The 24,537-nt window shown below is 28.3% G+C and overlaps 1 protein-coding gene and 5 long non-coding RNA genes across 6 annotated transcripts; 5 read left to right on the top strand and 1 right to left on the bottom strand.

The window, feature by feature from the left end:
- Positions 1 to 123: 123 nt before the first annotated feature.
- LOC101251582 (uncharacterized) lies at positions 124 to 3,546 on the bottom strand. The gene is made up of 2 exons (XM_004238701.5): positions 2,863 to 3,546; positions 124 to 930 (listed from the first exon to the last, which is right to left on the bottom strand). Exons 1-2 carry the CDS (start codon positions 3,348 to 3,350, stop codon positions 483 to 485), a joined length of 936 nt encoding a protein of 311 aa, XP_004238749.1. The 5' UTR covers positions 3,351 to 3,546; the 3' UTR covers positions 124 to 482.
- A 7,324-nt stretch (positions 3,547 to 10,870) lies between these two features.
- Positions 10,871 to 11,464, top strand: LOC104647267 (uncharacterized). Its single transcript, XR_741333.4, has 2 exons — positions 10,871 to 11,017; positions 11,211 to 11,464. It is a non-coding gene; the product is annotated as an uncharacterized lncRNA (long non-coding RNA).
- An 847-nt stretch (positions 11,465 to 12,311) lies between these two features.
- Positions 12,312 to 13,182, top strand: LOC138348376 (uncharacterized). Its single transcript, XR_011220980.1, has 2 exons — positions 12,312 to 12,407; positions 12,912 to 13,182. It is a non-coding gene; the product is annotated as an uncharacterized lncRNA (long non-coding RNA).
- A 951-nt stretch (positions 13,183 to 14,133) lies between these two features.
- On the top strand, positions 14,134 to 17,002 carry LOC104647265 (uncharacterized). The gene is made up of 3 exons (XR_003246734.2): positions 14,134 to 14,306; positions 14,589 to 16,086; positions 16,727 to 17,002. It is a non-coding gene; the product is annotated as an uncharacterized lncRNA (long non-coding RNA).
- Positions 17,003 to 19,480: 2,478 nt separating this feature from the next.
- On the top strand, positions 19,481 to 20,470 carry LOC104647263 (uncharacterized). The gene is made up of 2 exons (XR_741329.4): positions 19,481 to 19,903; positions 20,196 to 20,470. It is a non-coding gene; the product is annotated as an uncharacterized lncRNA (long non-coding RNA).
- Positions 20,471 to 23,880: 3,410 nt separating this feature from the next.
- On the top strand, positions 23,881 to 24,501 carry LOC104647262 (uncharacterized). The gene is made up of 2 exons (XR_741328.4): positions 23,881 to 23,969; positions 24,223 to 24,501. It is a non-coding gene; the product is annotated as an uncharacterized lncRNA (long non-coding RNA).
- The last annotated feature ends 36 nt before the right edge of the window (positions 24,502 to 24,537 follow it).

The raw sequence follows: 24,537 nt of genomic DNA, 5'->3' as shown, positions 1-24,537 counted from the left end.
TGCAAGTAAACCTGTCATCCTGATTGAGTTAGCTGACGAGGAGCTAAATGAAAAGGGAAATCTTCATGCAAAGCAAATATACTCCAAAGAAAAATCTCTGAAGGGGAGTTTCAGCCATACCTATGCCAAAAAGCACCAAGGCAATATATTCATCAAAGGTCTGCCATAGATGGAATACACAATTAAAACATAGAGCCACTACTCGCAACTACAATACTTAATATATAGTATCCACCTCCAAATCAAACAACACAGCTATTAAACTACTTACTCCTTTTACATCCAACAAAAGAAAATGCAAGCAGCTAAAGAAGTAGCTACATTAGCTCCTCTTTTGGTGCTTACTATTTGTAAATGTTGGAACGCATCCTTAAGATTATATCCTAATATGTACAATTTCATTTCTACAGAAAGCTTGTTAAATATTTACATTCCGCGCAACTCCAAGATAGTGTTAGTGACACCTTAAGTTAAAAATAGGACTAGTCAATACTCCTGCATAGCACCCTTCTGAGATCAGATTTCTGATCTGCATTTAGCCTTGATGGAAATTTAATGTCAAACTTGATCTTCAAATTCCCTTTTTTGCCACGTTCCTTTGATATTGGCATTCCCTCATTTTGGATTATCAGCTCCTGTCCTGGTTTGACGATTTCTTTGATTGGTATTGTGAGTTCCCTTCCGTCCAAAGTAGTCAAGCTGATAGTTTTTCCAGTGAGAGCATCCAGTAACGATATTTTCTGATTCGTGACTAGATCATTTCCATCCCTCTTGAAGACAGCATGTGGCTTTTCATCAATCACAAAAATAAGATCACCCGGGGCAGCTCCATATTCATAGTCCCCTTTCTCTGGAAAAGTTATTTTTGTGCCTTTCTTCCAACCTGGTTTGATGTGTATTGCTAAGACCTCTTCAACAGTTGTTGGCTTACTGCAAAAACAAATTCACAAATGGAAGAAAGGTGATTACAGTAGGACTTGAGGTTAGAGCCACGGACGGAGTGGAATAATTGAGTGAAACTTCATAATTTAATACATTCATGGCTTGTTATCCACATATTTGCAGAACTATTGTCAATATTTGCCATTGCTTTGCTACCCCAACCCTCACCTTGACCCTCCGAAGAAAGAACTATTCCTTTCAGTAGCTAAAAGTTTTGCCTCCCATTAACTAAAGTTTTTAAAGTAGTTTTATCATTGCACACGGGAATCAAAACACTGAGCACGATCAATCAGCATACCAAGGTAATCATAAGCTCTATCTATAAAGAAAATGGGACAGTAAAGTTAGTTCATGTGGCGAGGAATGGATTACGGAAGATCATACACACATAGAATTAGACATTTGGAGTGTGGACAATATAAGATTGGGTAAAGCAATAATAAGGATAGGGTTGGCTCAAATATGAGACAATTAAATATTTTGAACAGGGGAATTGTAACCGAGATCAATCTACCTCCCTGGTGACCATAAATAAGCATTAATCAACAGGGACTTTGATATACATCTGCAAACTGGCCTGGGTTTAAGAGCTTTTGATTCCTAAAAGAAAGAATTGCCATGTATTTTCTTTAAAACAATCACATGTCTTTTTCAACCTTTACGACTTGTTAAGTAACAAAGAAATGACAGCATTACATGTTTTGTTAATGTACGAATGGAGGATGTGCAAAAGCACCAGAGTTAACAAAATAAATATCTAATCCACTCAATTAGCTGAAAACCATTTGGTCAAGATGCATTTAAGACATTAATCTCACTTAAAGATATTTTTGTAAGTCATGGGCACAGAAACAACTTTGCAGTAGGTTGACAGCTAGCTTGTCAGTACAAATTGAAGAGAACTTCTAGTATCACAAAGCCAAATTATTGAGTAATAAAATGACATGGGTCCAATCAGAGTAAAATGGGTATTAATCCTTTAGCCAGTCTCAACTACTATAGTTGTTGTGAACATAGTTTTCAACCACTAAAAATAAAAAATATGAAGGTTATAACTTTACCGAAGTGAATATCATCTTTCAGAGCAAAAACTTAACACTCATAGGATAATGATCCTACTTAATCCTCAATTCCTATGTTATGTGGACTCTCCAAAAACATTGCCGCACCTATGTCACATTCTCTAAAAGACACTATTTTTGGAGTATCTGACACACACCCATTAACATTTTGAAAAGTCCGAGCACATAGCTCAATTCTATCAAATAGATTTTTGCTACAACACCTAGGTGTTCTAACCTCATTGCCATTTCAAACCATGTTCTTTATAGCTATGTCAAGCAAGATACTAGCTGATACACATTGGGATGTCAAAGAGCTATCAAACTTCTACCATACTCCACCAAGGACGCGATTTGAAAACAGAAATTGGAACTTTTGTCTATGAACCAGGTAGAGAGTATCTAATAACCATAGAAGCATAAAGGACCTCAGTTTCGCCGAAACACCCAAAAAAGTCATAGACAATTCAGCTGTTACCAAATTCAGCAATTGAAAAACATCAACTTCTATCCTCCAGAATTCAAACAAATACCAAAACACCTACTTCTTTTGCTATCAAATTTGCATTCAATCTCAGCAATTTGATGACTAAAAATGAAAATTAGTTCCAGCAACAGAACAATTTTGATTCAGAAAGTACAATAATCTCAGTCAATGCCTCAGAAGAAAAGTAAATTAACTTTTTGATTCAAAAAAAAGTAAATTGACTAAAAATAAACAAAGCCATGCTATAATAAAAAAAATATTTATATTTTTCGAATTCATCAAAGATATATATTTAATATAGGAACAAAGATGTGGAATTACGTATTCAACGATGACGCACAAATATACTTGTATAATATAAGGTATACCTACCCAGAGTCATCCAGAAGAATCCTTGAGATCTTCATTTTCCTTCTAGATCCTTTGTAAAGCTCTTCCAAGCTACACGGAAGTTTATTCTCCACCGGCGCTGCTTTCCTACCAACTCCGGCACCAGAACCACTACTAAGCCCCTCCGATCCACCAAAAAACTCAGCAAAAATATCCTCCGCATCACGCGTATTGAATCTAAACCCTCTACCATTACCAGTCCCACTACCAGCACTAGTCGGCGATGCCGAAGCAAATTGACCAGACTTCAACGCATCGTCACCGTACAAATCATAGATCTGACGCTTCTGAGGATCACTAAGCACATCATACGCCTCAGAAATCTGCTTGAATTTCGCTTCTGCTTCCTTATTGTTCTGACTATTCTTATCTGGATGCCATTTCATCGCTAATCGCTTGTACGATCTCTTCAAATCTTCTTCACTCGCATTCCTAGATACTTTCAGTAAGTTATAGTAATCAACTCCCATTGTAGCTAACCGTTGGAATAATCACCACCGGCGATCGTGAAATGCGCAAGGTAGATGAAATGATTGATGTTTAGCTAAGATACGCCTTTAGTGAGATAAAGAGATTTTTTTATATTCGAATTTTCGTTAAAATGACTGCGCTGTTACAGAATGATAATGACTAGCCTTTTTCAAAGGAATAAAAGAACACTGACATAAAAAGAGAGATGGAAGAATCAGCTTTTTCTAAAAAAAAAAATACTTTTATTAAAGTAGTAAGGTCAAATTAATTAAGTATTTTCTTTGTAACTTGAATATATGAGATAACTTTATGATGTTTCAGACATATGAAGACGAGATATATGTCTGGGGTTAGCTTACTGAACTGATCGAGTAAGCTCAAATCGACGTAATATGAAATTACTGCGAGCAATAAAATTTCACAAACCCGCCTTGATACAAACAACAATGCTTGTTGGAGACGTACCAGGAAGAGGTATTTAATTCGATAGGATATGAAACAATTTCATGTTATTAGGAAAATGATCTTAGATAAAAAATTATAAAGGATACGAAATATGATACGGGAGAGTTGTTTTATTTTTTCCTTCATACATTGTATTATATCGAGAATTTTCTTATTACTTCTTTTATCCACATTTAATTATCATAATTTTTTTTTTTAACATCAACTTATAAGAATTTTAATCAATATTTTACTGTATATTCTTTTTATCATGAAAGTTCAAACTTTCATATTTTTCATATTTTTTCTATTTTAAATTATATAAAGTTGTTCGAGTAAATTATAAGTTTTTTTAAAAAAAATTGAATTTTATAATTAGTGTCGACGTGGCGTAACGTGATTGGATTTGAGATAAGTTTGATGACGGAGCTGTTAATTAGTAAAGTAGTAGGCGAAGAGAACGTGCATGCGATTAAAGAGAGTGGGGACCACAGACAGTATCTTCAGTTGGAAACAGAATCTTTTCTGTGTGCCAATTTGGCGACTTGACGGCGGACCCCCTCTACGTCGTCGTTTTTTTAATTAACTCTCGTTTCAAAAATATTTAAAATACGTGTTAGAAAAAATAATGTATGTATTAAAATTAATGAAAATATTGTTAATTACACTACTTCCATATTGTTATCTGTTATATTGTACTGTTAGTCTAGATATAAATTGTTACTTAATTATCATTGTATTTTTAAAATTTATTCTAATGCCTTACGAGAATATCTATAAGTAACGATCGATCTGATGTGATTGTGTTGTTATCTATCTTTACACATTATTTCACAAGTTTATTTTATATTTTACCCACATAGTTTTATCGTGTATCTTACTTTTCTGATAGTTTATTATTACTATAACAAAAAATAGATTTTAGTGGTAATAATTAGATATGCACATCAAGTCCTTAATTAATTTTCATTAGATCCTATGTCATTATAGGGTTTAGAGACATTTACAAAAAGTGTAAATTATCATTATAAAATCACATTTAGCGACAATATTATATTTGGTATAGTGTATCGATATATGATTTGTAATTATAATAATTTATTCAAATAATAAATTTATTAAACTAATATATTATAATATAATACAATACATTATAACGCAATACGCAATACGTTTTGAACCTATCGATTAGCCAGATAGTATGGGCCATATTATTTATAATACAAAACAGTGTTCGATTTTAATTGTAGTGACCCAATTTTGAATTATAAGTTGGGCCACTTACCAAGGGGTCTCTTTACAATTGCTAATGAGATGGTACCACACCTAAGGTAAACGCCAATTCTAAATTATTAGAGCACATGAGAGTAGGAGTGTACAAATCGAAATATTAAGTTAAATTGAATCGATGAATTAAATAAAATCGGAAAAAAAATTGACTTTTGATTTGGTTTGATTGATTTGGCGATTGAAAAAAAAAACTGATCACTCTTTGTTTGGTTTGGTATTAGAAAAAAAATCAAATCGAATTAAAACCAAATCGACAGACATATATATATATATATACATAATTTATTTTATTTGTAGATAAAAAAAATATTATCTACATATAATCTACTTTGGTGATATTTTTTTTGTTAGTTTATGATTTTCAATTTTATATATTTTATTTCAAAATTTGGATTTGTAAAATTTTGTATATATACATATATATATTTTTTTTGTTTTATTTATAGCTAAATAATATTATTTATAATGTACTTTGCTAATATATATTTAGTTAGTTTATAGTTTAAACTAACTAAAAATATATCAACAAAGTAGTTTATAATTTTCAATGTTTATTTATTTTATTTCAAATTTGAACTTGTAAAAATTGTAAATATTTTATTTTGTGTTAAGATCTGAAGTTATAATTATATTGTTATAGTTTTTCAAATTCGAAGTTATTAACAATTTACTTTGTAAATATTTTCCGTATTCAGTTTGCATCCAGCTTTAATCATATTAGTTTAGCATCATGAACGTTGATATTTCAGAAAAAATATTTTGTACTGGTGTGAATTTGACAGTCTTTTCGAAAATTTCTATTCACTTAACATTTTTTAAGTTTAGCTTATCACACAGGTAAGTGAAAAAAATGTTTATCGCTTTTTCAAATACGGTATAGTTATAAAAAAAAATGAAAACTCCTGAAAGAATCGACTAAAATCAAAATCGAAAAAACCAACTTTATGTGGTTTGATTTGGTTTTTAGATTTGATAAACCGACATAATTGATTTAGATTTTCTAAAATAAAAAATCAAACTGAACCGACCTAAGTACACCCCTACGTGAGATGGATGTAACAACACTAAATTTCAAAGTTTGATTTTTTCTTCTTTTAAACACGTACATGTCGTTAAAAATTATACCATCGCAACCTATTAATAAATAGTAAATTTGAAGAAAAAAGTGTAATTTAAAATGATCAATGATGAACCTATTCAAATGACTAGATTATTATACGTAAAGTAATTAGATTTCATCTGAATCTACTAAGATTAAACATCTAATCTAGTTAGGAAATAAAATCCAAATACAATATATAGTTGTAATGCAAGAGTAGATTCAATAACTTCTTTTGACATATAAATAGAGTTGCAAAAAAGGGTTGGTCCTGTCCCGATTCAAGTCTCGCGGGTCAAGAAATTTGATGGGCTAGGGTCGGTCGGCCTTTAATATAAAAGGTCTGAAAATTTCAAACCATTACAATCCTAGAATGGTCGAGGGTTATTTTTAAAAAAAAATTCACATTTAAAATTTTATAACATCAAGAAAATGAGAAGGTTTTCAGATCAAATATGACAAATAATAGTGTTGTGTCAATAACACTAGCAAAAAATTTAATGTGATCATCATGTATTTGGATACTAGATATGCGAGATACATGTATCTGGTGTGATGCATCCCTGATACGCGAGCGAGATAATAGAGTGGCGAGTGAGATGGGAGGAAGGCAAGTGCATTGGCTTTTTCTATGTATCTTAGATACATGTGTATTCACTTGAATAGAGTGTATCTAGAACAAATTAACTTAGATTTTAGTCCATCTATCCCAAGATATATGTATCTAAACGTACCAAAATTCGATAAGATTCGTAATATTACAACATAACAGACATTTAAGTAGTTAGCTCATATACTAGTGACCGATTGTTGTAAGTTACCTTACATAAATAATTTTGGCCCATGGCCGACCCCGACCCAACCTGATCAAGCTTCAAGGGTCAATGACTTATATGGATTGGGCTTATATGCCCTAGTTTTAAATGAGTTTAAAAAATCTTATCTCAACCTTACTCTAATAATGAGTTGGATTGAGCCGGCCCTGTGAGCTGAGCCTATTTTGACGACTTTAGACATATATATTTGCATTCAAATATACAAATAAAAAAGAAATTACTAAGATATAATTGTATAAAAAATGGTGAAGGTAACAAGCAATTTGTTCTCTCTAATTTTCTTGTTCATTTTGTTAGGTAAGGTTTCTCTATTTTCTCTCTTAATTCATTCATAAGAGTCTCTCCTTTTCTTTCTTCTTAGGTAATTAAAGTAGACTAGTTGTGTGATCATTTGATCCAAATAATAACATGTTTACCGTTTAATTAAAAATTAATCGATGAACATCCTAACTAAATATTATAGTATAAAGTCGTAATTATTGTCATTAAAAGACATATACATGCCTTATGAAGAGAAAGATAAAAATTTCTTTTCCTTCGTACCTAGCACACCCTCAATTTCTATGTATTATCAATAAATTTAACTTTTTGATCTCTTAACACTTCTTATGATTTATTCACAGGTTCACCATCGTATATGGTATCGAGATAAGTTCAAAATTGTAAAAGTCAAAAAGATTGTGATCCCGCGTCTTGTAAACATGGAATTCTACTATGTATAGAAGGATTTTGTATGTGTGATGAGCCACCAATGTACGCGAATAGTGATGGTCCTTGCAACAACAAAAGTGATTGTGATACAACTAAATGTGCACCCATATGTCCACCAAAATGTATACATGGAAATTGTGTTTGTAGTGGTCCTTATTGTATGTGAACATGAAATATAATTAAATATAAATAGGACAATTTCTATCTTATATTTCTATTTGTAATTAAGAAAAAATTACAATGTAATTAGTGTAATATCTTACAATAAAATGAAAATATTAAACACAAGTAAATTCCTTTTGTCACTTACTGCACCTTATATTCCTTTTGTCACTTAATGCACCTTAAATTCCTTTAAATCTTAACATGTGCACCACCTATATATATATGTCACATGATATATACAAATCAAAAAGAAAATCATCAAGATCTAGAAAATGGAGAAGGCAACAAACATTTTGTTCTCTCTTACTTTCTTGTTCATTTTGTTAGGTAAGGTTTTTCTATTTTCTCTATTGTTCTTTCAATTTCATTAATATAAAGTACTTTCATTCGTTTCAATTTGTTTTTATATATTTAAGTATCGTCGTTCTATGTCAATTGTCCCCCTCTACCATCTTGCCCCACCCTAGATCTCCCACTCTCACCCTTGTCGTTGGCCCTTATATAGTTCAACTTTTTATCTACTTGTACATTTTTCTTCGTATCAAATACACTTTTAATTTCTATTTATTGTCAATGAGTTTAAATAAATATCGATATTTTTACAGGTTCACCATCATATATGATATTAGGCCAAATTCAAAAGTGTAAAGTCCAACAAGATTGTGATCTTGGAATCTCTTGCAAACATGGAATTCTACAATGTGTTGAAGGATTTTGCATGTGTGATAATGAGCCACCAATGTACCTAGCAAGTGATGCTTCTTTAAGGAAGAATACTCAAGTTAATCATTGCACAAAGGATAGTGATTGTGCAAATAAATGTCCTCCCATATGTCCTGCAAGTTGTTTCAATGGAGTTTGCTTTTGTAGTGGTAGTGAGTGTTGAGGCCAAAATTGAGTCATGAAATATATATAATAGAACAATTTATCTCAATTACATCTATTATAATGATAATGATGTTATTTGCTAATTTGTTTCTTTTGTTTTCTGATTGTTATAATGTAATGCTATTAAAAGAATACATAATATAACATAAAATTAATTTAGTGGAAAACTTAGTTATTATAGTGTAATATTGTTGTAAACGCGGATAGGTCAGAGGTTGGCCAAGCCGTTGGGCCTGTGACTAAATCACAAAGAGGCCCAAGAATTAGACAGCTAAGTAATAGATTTGCTTGGGATCTAGGTTGAGTAGAGTTTTTACGGTTATAGAAGGGTATGCGTGAAGTGAAGAAACTGTCTGTTTCTCTCATCTTCTTTTTAGAATCTAATCTTCTCATCATATTCTTATCTCTATCTCTAGTTACTTGATCTTTTAGTTGTCTCCTTGTAATTCAAGTGTTGTCGTTGTAATTTGGTTATCTTATTATATAATGTTTGGATATTTGTGTTGAGAAATCGGTTTGTTTTAAATATCTTCATGTTACAAAAAGATTTGACTCTACGACCAAAAATTTCTTCTAAGAAAAAGACATAAAGCAAATTTATCCCAACAATTAAGTGAAACCGTAAAAAAATAGTAGTTTTTTTATTTACTTTTAATACGTTAAGGGTATCTAATAAGTGATGAAAGGAAGATTTTTAAAAATTTCTAATATGTTAAGGGCATTAAGCTTCGTTTCTTTTCCTTTTTATTATTTGTCAAATTAAAGTAGAAAGTGTGTGACATAACTAACTAGGATAACCTATCTTGTAATTGTTCATAACACTAGCTAGGATGCTAGTTCATGATATTAAATGGAATATTTCAAATTAAAATTCAAATTATCTTTATATTTTGTTTGATTGAACATATAAGTTTATTTTGGAGTTCGATAACTTCACTTTTAAAAGTTAAATCTGCATTTTTTTTATTAAATAAATATTGAAGTACAAAAGGATTGTACATTATCAAATGCAAGTCTATTAGCAATTTTATTCCCTTTCTCTATAAATTTTTTCTAGTTCTCCCACCATCTCATTTTTTTTAGATCGAATTTTTGACTCGATATGAGTATTGATAGATTCATTTTTTTCATGTAGATAACGTGTTTAGTAGATTTGAAACACTCTAAAACTCTATGAAAAAGAATGGAGGTTGTGTGAGGGTTCCTGGCGTGTTCGTTTGACTTTCGAAGTAGGTTATGACTTATAATGTTAGAATTTTGAGATGATACATTTGACACTCTTCTATGAAAGTTTTGGGTTTTAAAACTATTTCTTTTATTATTTCTTTCTTTCACGTTTATTTATAACAATATATTTGTATTGACATATCATCGACTTATCTATCAAAAAATTTAAAATAAATATCATCAAAACTTTTAATAAGTTAATTCATTTTAGACCCCGCAGATTCACTTTTTAATCCTATTATGAAGACGAGTATGACCGATTAAAAATAGTCATGAATCAACTTCTTCACTCAAGTTTTGGTTGGTATCAATATTTCCTTAATACCTTGTATAATAGAGTAAAAGTGGTATTTATATTAATAAAAATAAAGATCTAAAAGCCAACAATTTAGCATTTTGATTCTTCTTTTTCTTTACTTTTAAAAGGTTTAATTTGTCCAAAATATAGCAATACCATCACAAGGTCATTTGATAAATGAAATAAACAAATAAATAAAAACATTACTTTATTTGTTTCATTTTGTTTGTTTTATTTTTCTTCTAATTGTTTTTTTTTAATTTTAAATTTACACATGACGTATTTAAGATATATTAAATAAAAATTTTGAAACATTATATATATATATTTAATTTAGGAGCACAAAATTTAAAGTCTTCATTATTTTTTTTAAATTTTATATCAACTCAAGTCAAATCAAATATATTATTTTAAATTTTTTTCTTAAAATAATAAATATAAATTTGATTCCATTTAATTCCCAATTGACTTCCAAAAATTAATTAATTTTCTTTTATTGCTTATTATACATTTAAGATTTTAACCATATTTGGAGTGCATCAACAAGGGAAGTTGGTGGTGCACCATCTATATATATATATGTATTCTACCACATATGTTTTTGCACATTTATACACAAAACAAAAGAAAAACTTATCACTCAAATATAGAAAATGGAGAAGGCATCAAGAATCTTGTTCTCTCTTTTTGTTGTGTTCATTTTGTTAGGTTAGATTTCTTTCAATTTTCTCTCTTTATTTTTCGTAAAAGATTCGATACTGCAAATGACATTTTACATTGATTGTTTTCATCTTAACCCCGCCCCAATCACCTCATCTCATCCATAGCAATTATTTCTATTTATTTTCAATGAATTTAACTATTGATCTTAACTTTTTTTTTTTAATTGTTTCTTATATAGGTTCACCTTCATGTATGGTGATGGGACAAGGCAAGGCATGTAAAAATGTCAAAGATTGTTATACTTTATTTTGCAAACATGAACATCTAGTTTGTTTAGATGGACATTGTATATGCAATGAGTCACCAAAAGAATTTGTAGCTTCTTGCAAAAATGGTGGTGATTGTAAGAATCCATGAAAGGTGTAACAAAATATTTTATCTTATTATTCTAGTAAACTAATAATAAATATAGCTATTACCATTTTCTTATAACCCTCCATTTGCCTTCTTGATGATTTTTACATATTCGATATATTTTAATTTATCGTAAAACGTAAGATGTTTCATTTTTCATTTATTAATTTCACTTATTTATGCTCGATTGCTTTCGATCGTTAATCTTATATAATTAAACCTAGAATGAAAAAGAGTATCACCTTTAAGATATATGATTAGGATCGAAAGTAAGACGATTAAAATAGGCCCAGTATATATGTTATTTATGCTATTTATTTAAAATTTTATGTATCAAATTCAAGTAGAGCAAATATTTTTTAGATGCCATTGAAACTAATTATTGTAATTAATTAAATGTTGGTACTATACATAACTATACTCACTTTGTTCATTATTTGCAAAAGGGGGTTCTGCTCATCTCATATTTTCTATGATTCAATGAATATTTTTCTTTTGTCAAGAAGTGCTTTGTCCTTTTATGTAGGATACATTTTTTTTTATGCGAATTTGAATTTAGTTTGTATGTATCGATTACAGGGTGGAAATCAAAAAATAAATTAAAAATGTTTCCCTAAAATCAAAAAATAAATTAAAGATGTTTCCCTTTTAATTCTAATACACTGTCATATAAATGATAAAATCATAAATATATAAAATATCTTAAAATGATCATAAAATCTTAAATATATGAATATCTTTTTAAAATGATAAAATATAAATTTGATTACATTTAATTCCAATTGACTTCCAAAGAAATTGATTAATTTTCTTTAATTGTTTACTACAGATTTTTACCATTTTTGGAGTGTATCAATAAGGTAAGTTGGTGCTGCACCGTGTATATATTTGTATCCTTATAACATATGTTTGTGCACATTCATATACAAAACAAAAGAGAAACTTTTCACTCTAATATTATAGAAAATGGAGAGGGAATCAAGAATCTTGTTCTCTCTTGTTATTGTGTTCATTTTGTTAGGTTAGATTTCTTTCAATTTTATCTCTTTCTTTTTCATAAAGATCGTGTTCGATATAATTTTCTGATGTTCAGTTGTTCAAAATTTTTTTTGAAAAAAGATGTTTTTCTAGTGAAACAAATTCCTTGAAAATTAGAAAAATTATTGATTGAGACCCTGAACTCAATAAAAGAAGGGATTTACTCCGATTCGAACAACTCATCCATGTGTACTTTATTTTATGATATATATTAGATCTGTATACACACATATAATCGTCAACATTCAGAAAACATAATTTACTGTAAAATTGATATGTCCTTAAAAATGGATTTCATAGTAGGTGTAAAGAAACAAGTTCTGCAAGTGTCATTCTACATTGATTGTCTCCTCTCCACTGCTACGATCACCTCATCCCACCCTCCTCCCCCAGCCTAACCTAATCAAGATATCAATAATTTGTATATATTTTTAATGATTTTAATTGTTGATCTTACCCTTTTTTTTAATTTATTTTTTTGATATAGGTTCACCTTCATGTATGGTATTGGGACAAGGCAAGGCATGTCAAAATGTTAAAGATTGTTATACTTTATTTTGCAAACATGAACATCTAGTTTGTTTAGATGGACATTGTATATGCAATGAATCACCAAAAAAAATTGAATTAGATTATTGCAAAAAAGATGATGATTGTAAAGCTATATGTGGTCCTGAATGGTCATCAATTAAATGTATTGATGGAATTTGCTATTGTAAAAACCCATAATAAAAGGTCTAATAGAATATTTTTCTTATTATTATTGTCTTATAATATCCCTTCACTCACTTTCTTGACAATTTTACATAATCGGTTTATTTTAATCTGTCATAGAACGTAAGATATTTTATTTTTCGTTTACTAATTTCACTTGCTATGCTCGATTGCTTTTGAGTGGTATTATCTTCTTTTTTTTTACATAGATAAATGTATTTAAATGAGTTTGAAGAATATAAATAATAAAAGAGCAACCAAACTTAAGAATAAATTTATATCAGAGAACAGTCAATATAGATATTGCGGGGAGGGGGGGGGGGGGGGGACACGTTGAGCTTGATCCGTAAAACATTTATAAATCCACCCCGCCCTGCCCCACCCCGCATAAAACTTTTTTTCATTTTCAACCCTGTCCTGCATAGACCCGTTCTGCATGAGCTTGCCCCACATAGTCTTTTTAATTTTTTTTTCTAGTTTGATACTAAAAATAAAATTTGTTAAAATAATTCATTTATTCATCGAGTTGTATTAATTTAATAAAATAGTGACTAAAATTTTAATTTTTAGATGTCAATTGTGGAAAATATGTTAGAAATTGAAATTTTTTATTGAACCATTTTCATTTACACTATCTTGAATATCTGCTTATCTCATTATTTTCTATAAGTGTTTTATCCTCCATTATAGACTTTGTGGCATAAATCCAGATTTAGTTAGACTTCAACGAATAGAAGAAACCAATAAATAAATAATATTTCCCTCTTAATTCTAATGCTATCATATAAACTTAAAGTACATTTGATCTTTTATATCTTTAAATTAAATGATACAACCATAAATATATAAAATATCTTAAAATGATCATATCTTAATTATATGAATATCTTCTTAAAATGATAAATTTTGATTCCATCATTCCCAATTGACTTCCAATGAAATTGATTAATTTTCTTTAATTCCTTATTATACATTTAAGATTTTTACCATTTTGGAGTGTATCAATACAGTAAGTTGGTGGTGCACCATCTATATAATTGTATCCTATCAACATATGTTTATGCACATTCTTATAAAAAAGAACAAAAAGAAACTTTCACTTAAATATAGAAAATGGAGAAGGCATCAAGAATCTTGTTCTCTCTTCTTGTTGTGTTCATTTTGATAGGTTAGATTTCTTTCGATTTTCTTTCTTTCTTCTCCATAAAGAGTGTGTTCGATAGAATTTTCTGATGTTCGATTGTTGAAAGGATATGTCTTTAAAAATACATTTCATAGGAACAAAGAAACAAGTTCTGCAAGTGTTATTCTACATTGATTGTCTCCTCTCCACGCTGTGCCCCGATAACCTCTTCCCCAACCTACCCCTATCCAAGATATCAACACTTCCTATATATTTTCAATGAATTTAATTGTTGATCATAACTTTTTTTTATTGTTTCTTATATAGGTTCACCTTCATGTATGGTGATGGGACAAGGCAAGGCATGTGAAAGTGTCAAAGATTGTTATACTTTATTTTGCAAACATGAACATCTAGTTTGTTTAGATGGACATTGTATATGCAATGAATCACCAAAAAAAATTGAATATGATCCTTGCAAAAAAGATGATGATTGTAAAGTTTTGTGTGGTCCTGATTGGCCAGTAGTTAAATGTATTAATGGAGATTGCTATTGTGACTTTCAAAAGGTGTAATAGAATATATTTTTTTCTTATTATTAGAGTAAATTAAAAATATGAAACATACTTCTTATTATTATTAATTGTTGTCTACTAATACCCCTTTATTCACTTTCTTGACAATTTTACATAATTGATTTATTTTAATCTTATTATATATAGAAGGTAAAATGTTTCATTTTAAATTTACTAGTTTTATCTAATTTATTATTTTGGGGTGGCTCAGCAGGTTTAAAAGGTAAAAATATTCACACGGATAATTCGGGATCGATTTCCTCCTCAATGTCTTCTGAGTTGAGTCTGGGTTTACATCGTTGTAAGGCGGAATTTATCCAATGCACACCTAAAGAATAGAGACTTTAATAGAGGTTATAGGTAACGTTCAGAATATATGAATATAATTATCAATACCTTGAAATAATATTTATGAAAGTATTACACCGTAAATAATCTTCTTTTTTTTTTTTTATAGATAAATGTATTTAAATGTGGCTGAAGATATAAAAAGTAATTGTATAGATTGTTTTTATTTTTTCCCTCCTCTTGTCTCTTTTATTTTAAGTTTTTCGTTTTATAAATCTAAGTCATTTATATAAAAAAAATTAACATAGGTAAAATTTAATAAGTTTTTAATATTTAAAAGAATAAAATCAATAAGTATATATTAGAGTGATCAAACTTGATAAAATTTCAAATATTTAAAGAACTAAGTTCAATGAAAATATTAATAAAGAACCATTATAGAGCTAATCACTATATTATATCTACAATATTCAATTTTATTTATTTTTTTGGCACATTATTTAGTGTAGTTTATATCTACACACAAACAAACATTGTGAATGAAATCAATAATAATTAAAGAGGTCAAAGTATTTCACATATTTTGACTAATTACATTTATTCTTTAATTATTATAGCTTGTTGACTTACATCTTTAGGAGTTAAAAAGGTAATTCAAATATAACTTAAATTACAAAAATAAAATTCTAAACACTAATAAATTTAGATTTGTTTCCATTAAATTCCCAAATTCCAAATTATATGTTGGCTAATTTCACTTAATTTATTTTGGATTCTATCAAATATTTGAGGCAAGTTGTTGCACCATCTCTTCCTATATATATCTCCCAAAACATAGCATACAAATACACAAGAAAAATAAAAAAATAATAATATCATTGTCTATTGAGATATAGTATACAAAATGGAGAAGACATCAATTGTTAATTTGCTCTCTCTTATTGCCTTGTTAATTTTGTTAGGTAAGCCCTTATATAAATATACATATGAAATTTTATATTTGTATATATAGAATGCAATTTTCTTATTTAGCATGCAATACTAATTCTAATTAATGTCATGTATAATAGTTTTTATTTGAATTTTATTAGCGATTGACGATAATATATTGAATATTTAATTTCGATAAATAAATCTTAATTATGTTAGAAGATGAAGAAGGAATTATTCACTATTAGTTTTGTGCTCATTTTATTAGGTTAGGTTTCTTCCTTTTCTCTCTTTCTTTCCTCTCCCCCTGTCCGCAATTGTTTGTCATGTCGAATATCAATTTGACTGATTTTCAAAGGTAAATCAGATTACATTAATTTGATATTTTAAACAAAAAAAAATTAGATATTCTAAAACTATATGAAAAGTACTATAAATTACAATTTTTTTCATATTAATATGACGAAAAAATACATCTTAAAATGTCAGTCGAAGTTTTTATAGTTTGACTCTAAAAACAGAAACCATGACAAACAAAACCGGACGGAGGGAGTAGTTATTAAGTTTTGTTGATAATAGATTGAACGTTTTTACAATATAGTAATGGCGATATGAAACTAAATATTATTTTAATTATTGATTTTAATTCAACCCTTTTTCAATTTTTCATAGGTTCACCATCACGTATGGTATCAGGACATGTATCTCAAAAGTGTCACGTTAAAGAAGATTGTAATCCTGCATCGTGCATCGATGGTGGAATTATGATTTGTTTCCAGCAAGTTTGTACGTGTGTATGGTGGGATCATAAGGAAGGGCAAAAAAATACAATGATTGTATAAGCATATGTCCACATAAAAATGTATTGGATTTTTCTTTTGTAATGATTGTTAAATCCAAAATTAAGATATGTTTAAGGTATACAAAAAAATATTTTATCTTATTAAAGTACAATGTCTTTATTCCTTTCGATTCAGAGCAAGTTCATGATTTGAAGACGATAACTACATCGTTAAAAATGAATGTGCATTAAATAAAGAGGTATTATGTGACACTCATGACGATGCTTAAAAAGGCACAAAAATGAAAGGGAAAATAATAAAAATTTTCGAACTTGGTCGGATAACTTATTTTAGCATTTAAACTATGCGAACGTTTAAATACTCCAATATCTTTAAAGTGAATTATATGCAATCCTTACGTGGCAAAGAGAGTGAGTTCACTCATCTAATAGTGTGTGAAGAAATTAAAAAAAAAGAAAAAAAACTTGTAAAATCATACAAATGCATTTTTATAGGTCAATATATAATTAATATTTTAAAATATTATTTTTTTAGTATATTAACTTTTATTAAACAATATGAATTTTTTTATTGGTCCACAAAACTTTTAAATTTTTTTCGTTTTATTTTATTGTCTTTCCCAAAAGCTTCTTCTCCATTGAAGCATCTTTCTTTTCGTCATTCTTCATCTTCAACTCTATCAACTACTTCAATTTCACCATTTTTTAGTAATCCACAAAATCCAACACCAACATCTTATTACTCACGTCAATTTCACACATATAAATTCGTCAATTTTTATCGGAGCTAAAAAAATCTTATTGGTTCACTGAATAAGACGAAGAAAGAAAGAAAAACAAGACATATAGTGGAGCTCGTTGAAAAATATGAAGAAGAAAAAATGAGTAGATAAAGGTAAGAAATGGTGAAGAAGAAGGACGTAGAAAGAAGTGAAGGGGTTGGATATGGGGAAATAAAAATGGATCCACATTTCAAACTTTAATTTTAGAAAATGCATTTACAATTAATTATTAAGTGTAAATTAATTTTAAAAAGTATTAGAAGAAAATTTGTGAAAATAATTAATAAGAAGAAAAATTTGTGAAAATAATTAATAAAAAATAATTAATGACGAGGTGCAGACATGACTATGATGTGACAAGTGAGAGTGATATAATAATCTCAAGGTGATTTTTAATTCACTAGTTTAAAGGCTAAAGTAATTTATTCGATCAAATTTAAAAGTTTTTTCTTTTACGTATTTTCTCAAAAGTTTTTTTATAGTTTAAATCTTACTTAGAGCTTTTTATATGCATTTTTTTTCTTATTTTAAATGTTCAAGCGGGATTTCTTTATTAAACTTGTTGATAAAATTTTAAGAAGAAGAAACAAAAATTGCGATTTTGAATCAAGAATATTATTGATTATTAACAGTGTAATTTATTTAAGTTAACAATTAATAGTGATAGTGATGATATAAAAAAAAATTCATGTCCCCCAGTTTTGAAAAATAAGTATAGGTGTATATGTGATAAGATTGAATATTCAACACTTCTTGAATTAAAAAAAAAAAAAGAAAAAACCAAATGATTGATTATTTCATAAAAAATTCATTCCATATTCTTGTTAATGTTGGAATATTCCTAATATTATTTTTAAAGAACCTATATTTTTCATTACTTTAAATATTCAAATATTAGTAAAGAATTATTCCTAAGTTAAATGCAAATATTAAAAGTGATATTGTATTCGCGTGAGAAATTAAAATTATAATAATTCATGTAATTTTAGGAATAACAAATATAAAAATAATATTAGCGCTATATAGCTATAGTTTTGCTATTTTTACTCCATAACAAACTATATTTGCTATGGAGCATCTGATGGTATAAAATCACATGTAACATCTTATTGTATAAAATCGCATGTATAAATAGGGCGTCTGTGTCTATGACAATTGTGTTTGTATACGTATATTGTTCTTGTGTTAGGCTAGAGTGATGAGCGAGATTAGGCGACAGGTAAGCAAGTGAGGACAAAGAGTGGGAGAGGTGAATTATTATGTATATTGGTTGGATAATTATATATATATATATATATATATATATATATATATATATATATAACTACTATGTACATGTATCAATGATTATATTTGTATATCCTTATAAGTTTGAATATGTTGATAATTGATCGAGTTAAAACATTTGTATGTATATCAAATCTCTCTCACTTTATATATACAAACAAAAGTTATACATAGTATTTTGTATAAAGTAAGAGAGGTAAAGACAAAATAGAACTGGGCAAGGGACGATTTGTATATGTATAGATCATCATAAGTGTATAAGACGAATATATATGTATTTGTAATCATATATATAGTCTTTCTCGTATTATACAAAAATAATTTTACATTCGCATTTGTATAAAGTGAAAGAGGCGAGAGAGAGCCCCGAGGATTCAAGGAGAGTGATGAGCGAGATTTAGGGAAAGAGGTGAATGGCAAGAGAGTTTGTTGTGAATTGAAATTATATGAATCTTTAATTATAATATTTATTTTGAATTAATAATTTGCTACAATACACGATTTTAACTATCAATTATGAAAAATTCCCTTTACCAAATAAAGTGAAACGTTTGACCACTAGATATTTGACAAAAAAAAATATAGCATATCAATGGTAACATAGAAAGCTAATATTCATATAATCATTTTGTTTTTACCAAATATTATTCTTTTGACCAAATAATAAAGTGGTCAAAGTAGTAATGACTTAAAATATATCTTAAATCAAAACTAAAATCCTAAACACTAGTAAATCTAGATTTGTTTTCATTTCCACATTCCAAATTATAAATTAGCTAATTTCAATTAATTTATTTTGGATTCTATCAATATTTGAGGCAAGTTGTTGCACCATCTCTCCCTATATATATCTCCCAAAACATAGCATACAAATACACAAGAAAAATAAAAATAATATCATTGTCTATTGAGATATAGTATACAAAATGAACACATCAATTGTTTTGCTCTCTCTTATTGCCTTGATAATTTTGTTAGGTAAGATCCCCCCACCCCCACCCCCACCCCACCTCCACAACAAGAATTTCATCAGAAGGGTTCACTGTCTATTATATATATTTATGAAATTTTGCATCTATCTATATACATAGAATGTGATCTTTTTTATATGAAGAGAATTCAGATGAAGCCCTTCATGTCCCTGGTTGAAGTTTTTAGCATTTAGTTCTAATTAGTCTCATATACAATAGACACATACATAGTTTTTATAATATATTGAATGTTTAATTTCGACAAACGTATCTTAAATCTTTCTTTTTGGTTTTCGTAGGTTCACCATCGTGTATGGCATTGGGAATACAAGTACAATGTAACACATCAAAAGATTGTAAACCTACAGCTTGTGGAATTATGCAATGTTCTCATGGAGTTTGTGTGTGTCCCCATCAAATAAAGAAGAGTGCTGCTTGCACCAAAGACAGTGATTGTATAAGCTTATGTCCTCCTAAATCTATAGCAAATTGTATTAGAGGAGTTTGCATTTGTGGTACAAATTAGAGTCCAAAAGACATATATGTTTTGAGTTATAAAAAAACAATTTTTTTATATCGTTGGTTATTAGCTCATGTGAATCCTTTAATGTTTACTCAAAACTCGATAATATATATGTGATTTGCTAATTATAATATTTTTCTGTTATATTCAAAGTGGAAAATTTTAAAATATGTATCTGAGTTATTAAATTGACCATCGAGAAAGATAAAAAAAAAATTGATGCTATATTTCAAGTTCTTTCTTTTGGTATTAATAACATTGAACTTTTATGTTATCATGTTTTACTCATTTTATTAGGTTAAGTTTTTTTTTTCCCTTTCTTATTTTTAACCATATATGTGATAAGATTGAATATTCAACACTTCTTGGATTAAAAAAATGATCGATTATGTCATGAAAAATTCAGAGAGAGAGCGGTGAATGACGAGACTATTTATTGCGATTGCGAATTGAAATTAAATAAAACTATAATTATAATTATTTATTTTGAATTTAATAGTTTGCTATTATGCACAATTTTAATTATGAAAAATTCCCTCTACCAAATCAAGTGAAATGTTTGACCACTAGATATATGACCAAAATTAATAGCATATGAATGGTAACATATAACGCTAAAATTCATATAATCAAATTTTTTTTGACCAAATAATAAAATGGTTGAAGTAGTCCTGATTTCATATATAACTTAAATTACAAAAATTCTAAAACACTAATAACTTTAGATTTGTTTCCATTAATTCCCACAATCCAAATTATAAGTTAGCTAATTTCACTTAATTTATTTTGGATTCTATCAATATTTGAGATAAGTTGTTGCAACATCTCTCCCTATATATAATCTTCCTATTCATTGCATACAAAAAAAAATATAATATAGTATACAAAATGGAGAAGACATCAATTTTTAATTTGCTCTCTCTTATTGCCTTGTTAATTTTATTTGGTAAGATATAATTTTATATTTATATATATATAATGTGATTTTCTTATATGAAGGGGATTCAGATGAACCCTATCGTACCCCTAATTAAAGCCTTCTTAGCATGTTATTCTAATTAATGTCATATATAATAGCCAAATAATAAGTTTTGTTTGACTTATATTAACGACCGATGATAATATATTGAATGTTTAATTTTGATAAATATATATATATATATATATCTTAATTTTTCTTTTGGTTTTCGTAGATTCACCATCATGTATGGCATTTGGGGAGATATATATATATATATATCTTAATTTTTATGGCATTTGGGGAGACAAGTACAATGTAGCATATCAAAAGATTGTAATCCTATAGGTTGTAAAGGTGAAAGTATGCTATGTTTGTTTTTTGTAAGAGAAAACACCAACTCCTAAGACATATATGTTTTTAAGTAAAAAGAGAACTTTTTTATAGGATAATATATAAATATGCTCTTTAACTTGACTTCGAATATATTTATGTCTTTCAATTTTGAGTGTGCACGAGTAGACACTTAAACTTGTATAAAGTTGAACAAATAGACACGCATGTCATACATGTCATTTTTTGTCCTACGTGGTGTCCTACGTGTATTGTGACATGTAGGACTCATGTATTTATTTATTTAAAAGTTGGATAGTTAAAGTGTCTGTTTGTGCATTATACAAGTTGAAGGTCAAAGTTAAAATTTGAAGCCAAGTTTGGAATTCAATATATGTATTATGCCTTTTTTATATATATAGTTGGTTATTAGCGTACATGAATCCTTTAGTTTTTGCTCAGATTCTATATTAGGTACTTTATCCACTAATTATAATATGATTTTACTATGTTTAAAGTGAGAAGCTTTGAAATGCATAACTGAGTTATTAAACTGGCCATCAAAAGACGAAGATAAAGAAATGGTATAATACATAAATATGACTCTTAACTTGACGTCAGTTGATAACTATGACCCTTGACTTTGGATGTGCGCAAGTAGGCACTTAAATTGTATAAAATTGAACAAGTAGACACATGTGTCCTACATGACATGATACACGTAACACGCCACGTTAGACACAACTTTTTCATGTAGGGTGTCATATAGGATGAATGTATAGACTTGTTTAATTTTATACAAGTTTAAGTGTCTATTTGTGCACATCTAAAGTTAAGGGTCATAGTTATCAACTGACATCAAGTTAAGAATCATGTTTACGTATTATGCCTAAAGAAATTGATGTTGGACAAATAAAATAATTCATTCAAAAGCAAACTACTCTAAACTTGTAATCTAGCTACTGTATATCAGAGAAGGAATGTCAATTTTACTAATTTACCCTTTATCTATTTTGATGGACATTAATAGAATTCATGAAAAAAATTATATAATACTCCCACTATTTTATATTAATCAAATTTTTGGGTAATTTTTTATTATTTAAAATAATTGAATTGTTCAAAATTTAAGATTAATATTTGAAATTTTTTTCATGTTTCACTATTTACAAAGTTATACTCTTATTATTTCAAAAAGAACAATAGTGGAAAGTAATTTTCTTAATTAGAAAATAGTGATGGGATAAAAAATTTATATCTTGTTTGGTTATCATGTTTGGAATAACATATCTCATCATTTATATTATAATTTTGGGATAAGTTATCCCAGATAAATGGTGGGATAAACTATTCCAAGATAGCTAACCCCAGGACAACTAATTTTGGGATAAGTTGTTCCCAAACCAAATAACCCCTTAAGATTAATGCTAAATGATCGGAAAATTTGGCCAGAAATTTCAAAAAGTCTATAATATCCTTTTTATTTTAAAATAAAATTACATTTTTTTATTTTTAATTTAAAAAATATTGAAATTAAAAGAATAAAAATATAATATAACATAGTGCGAAATATAATTTTACCATTTTGACCAAATTCTTGCGAATTTCCTAGTCAAAACGATTGATAGAAAGAATAACATAGAGCATATGAATAAGTAATCATTGAAACTTGGTCACATTGGAATTGTTAGGCTTCCAAAGAGTATTAATTGTGCCATAAAATGAAAAAAAAATTATAATTAATTTTATCTTGATTATTAAATGGATAAACAACCTCTTTAACGAGTAAAATTGGTTTTGGAATTCTATCACTTAATAAGGATGAAATGATAAATTTATTATATCAATTATTATTTTCTTAATTATGTGTCAAGTCAAAAATAGACAAGTAAATAGTGACAATGGAGTATTCACGTAATCCATTCTTTTAACCAAATAATAAAGTGGCAAATTAGTCTAGATTTCAAATATACCTTAAATCAAAATTGAAATCCTAAATACAAGTAGATATAAATTAGTTTATAGTCAAACATTCCTTCTTCTTTTTTAAATATATTTATATTCAAACATTCCAAATTATAAATTAGCAAATTTTATTTATTCCCTTAATTTCATTTACTCCCTATATATATCTCCCAAAACATAGCATACAAGTATCCAATGAAAAGAAAAACATCATTATCTATTGAGATATAGTATACAAAATGGAGAAGACATCAATTGTTTTGCTCTCCCTTATTGCCTTGATAATTTTGTTAGGTACCCCCCCCCCCCCCCCCACACACACACAAACCAAGAATTTTATATATGTATACATAGAATATGATTCTCTTTTATGAAATTAAAGGGGTTCAGATGAACCCTCTTGTACAGCTAGTTGAAGCCTTTAGCATGTTATTCTAATAAATGTCATGTATTATACACAAATGCGTAGTTTTGTTTGACTTATACATTGAATATTTAATTTCGATAAATATATCTTAATTAATTTTTTCTTTTGGTTTTTTTCTAGGTTCACCATCGTGTATGGCAGCAACGTGTAAAACATCAAAAGATTGTGATCCTAGAGGTTGTGGAAGTCGAGGTATGCTATGCCTTAATGGAGTTTGTGTGTGTCCCTCTGAAATAAGGAAGAATGGCTGCACCAAAGATAGTGATTGTGTAAGCCTATGTCCTCCTAAAACTTTGCCATCTTGTAATAAAGGAATTTGCTTTTGTGGACATCATGTATAACCTAATACATGTTTGAGTTATAAGAGAACATTTTTTTTATATCATTAATAGTTATCGACTCGCATGAATCCCTTAGTTTTTGTTCGAATTCTAT

The sequence above is a fragment of the Solanum lycopersicum genome, chromosome 5, assembly GCF_036512215.1.
Source record: "Solanum lycopersicum chromosome 5, SLM_r2.1".
Taxonomy (NCBI): domain Eukaryota; kingdom Viridiplantae; phylum Streptophyta; class Magnoliopsida; order Solanales; family Solanaceae; genus Solanum; species Solanum lycopersicum.
Note: the sequence above shows the minus strand (reverse complement) of the source record. Positions and strands in the feature narration are given on the sequence as shown.